The following is a 2,176-nucleotide window of genomic DNA, read 5'->3' as shown; positions in this document are numbered from 1 at the left end:
TAAAATTTATCTCAATAGTCCTGTCTCAGGCATGTGCAATAGATTTCAAAGTGACCCCTGGAGAGTTTCTGTTTGTTGTTGGGTTTTTTTTCCAGCTGGTGAGGCTTTAGAATATTTTAGGCTAATTGTAGTGCGGCTTTTTGTTTGTACTCCCAGTCTTTACAGCCTTTAGTGTTGCTCTCAGCTTACGCAGGTAACAATCCCCTTTGGTCCTTCTGCTGAATGATGCCTTTAGCTGAAGTTAAGGAAATGGACACCAAGTTATGATTTTTTTATATCCATACTGCTTAGAGAAAAGATTAGCTTGTGGCTTTTCATGACGTGTACCTGACTCTAACTTGTTTCCATGAATAATTTGGCTCTTAAGTTTGTCTGTATTCGTTCTGTAGCTAATTTTGCAATTATACTTAATAAACACTGTATTACCTTGCATTTTAGCCATCTGTTTCTATATGCTGAGAATGGCATGTTCACACTGTTTGACCATTGTAACCTTTTCCTTAAGTTTGTAAGATGACCAGAAAGCCATGCACTCTGTCTCATGTTAAGATTTACTTTGTTCTGTTACCGTGACTTCTACACAGTTAGTCTAACCCCTATCCTGCCCTTATATTTTTATGAAAAACATATTCTTTAGATTAATTTATTATTATCTCTTTGGTGAAGTAAGCTGAAATAAGCGCACTAGTTTAGGGGTAGAGATATGTATCTCTGCATTGTGCTACAATCTCCATTTAGACACATGACCTCACCAAAGGGTTGGCCACAGACCTGTAACGTCATATTGCGTTGAACCATATAGTCATGTTCAATATTCTAATGGAAATTATCTGGAAAAAAACAATCCTACTTAATTTCTGAAGTACAAAGCACATAATTGTTAATTTTTAAATAATTCCTACTACTACTGTTGAGAACTAACTTTATAACTGTTTTGCTTTAAATCAGGATTGATTCAGTTGAAGCTGACAATAATAACTGATATATTCCTGAAGGTTCAAACAAACCCACAATGGTGTTATAGAACTCTACATCAGTTTTCAAAATAGGTTCTTTTACTTTCTTACCCTGCACACATGTATGGAAGCATGAGAATCATAGAATTATTCAGGTTGAAAAAGACCCTTGGGATCACTGAGTCCAACCATCATCCCTACTCTACAAAGTTCTCCCCTAAACCATAGCCACCAATACCACATCCAAACCACCCTTAAATACATCCAGGGATGGTGACTCCAACAGCTCCTTGGGCAGCCTATTCCACTGTCTAACCACTCTTTCTGTGAAAAAAAATTTCCTAATGTCCAGTCTAAACCTACCCTGTTGCAGCTTGAAACCATTCCCTCTTGTTCTGTCGCTAATTACCGGTGAAAACAGACCAGCACCACTCTACACTGACCATTCAGGTAGTTGCAGACTGATGAGGTCTCCCCTCAGCCTCCTCTTCCTCAAACTAAAGATTCCCAGCTCCTCAAGTGTTCTTCATAAGATTTATTCCTAGGCCCTTCACCAGCTTTGTTGCCCTCCTCTGCACTCGGTCCAGTACCTCGATATCTCTCTTGAATTGAGGTGCCCAAAACTGGACGCAATACTCCAGGTGTGGCCTCACCAGTGTCAAGTACAGGGGAACAATCACCTCTCTACTTCTGCTGGTCACACTGTTTCTAATACAAGCCGGGAGCATGCACAATCCTTTACAAGATATGTACAGTAAATCCAAAATGCACATATAATAATGTAATTATGCTTAATGAGTTAGCAACATATCTGCTTCTCAATGTTTTCACAGGTATCTCCTAATATTGCTTTGGAGGCCTTTATGATCAAGCCATCCAGTTTCACAGGAATGACTTGCACTGCCTTCCAGAAAATATCTGCAAGTTCTGACAAGTCAGGAGTGCGTGATTTGGGAAGCAGGGAAGCAAATAACCATCCTGATCAACACTTAAATTTCAAGTGCAACACTGGCAATCTCTATGGTTCCTTGGTGAATTCTTCTACCAGGGTGAGTACAATTGTGAATATAACTTAACTATTTCAGTATGTTTTCAGTAGTACCTTTAAGCAAAATACTGGTTTAGAAAATATATATTTTATGTGTTTTTAGTGTTTTATGCTGGTTAATAATTTCATCATGTAAGTGGCCTTAAACTGGTGTATTTGGTGTAGCATATAT

General features: G+C 38.5%; 1 protein-coding gene across 1 annotated transcript in view; it reads left to right on the top strand.

Annotated features, from left to right (window-relative positions):
* GPR123 (G protein-coupled receptor 123) overlaps nt 1-2,176 on the top strand; it is a 211,493-nt gene that overhangs the window by 102,507 nt on the left and 106,810 nt on the right. Inside the window, exon 11 of the mRNA XM_010000051.1 lies at nt 1,790-2,005. Within this exon, the coding sequence (XP_009998353.1) occupies nt 1,790-2,005 (216 nt within the window). The remainder of the gene's footprint in view (nt 1-1,789; nt 2,006-2,176) is intronic.

The sequence above is a fragment of the Chaetura pelagica genome, unplaced genomic scaffold (genome assembly GCF_000747805.2).
Source record: "Chaetura pelagica isolate M959 unplaced genomic scaffold, ChaPel_1.0 scaffold436, whole genome shotgun sequence".
Taxonomy (NCBI): Eukaryota; Metazoa; Chordata; class Aves; order Apodiformes; family Apodidae; genus Chaetura; species Chaetura pelagica.
The sequence above is the reverse complement of the archived record's forward strand: the minus strand, read 5'-3'. Positions and strand labels throughout refer to the sequence as shown.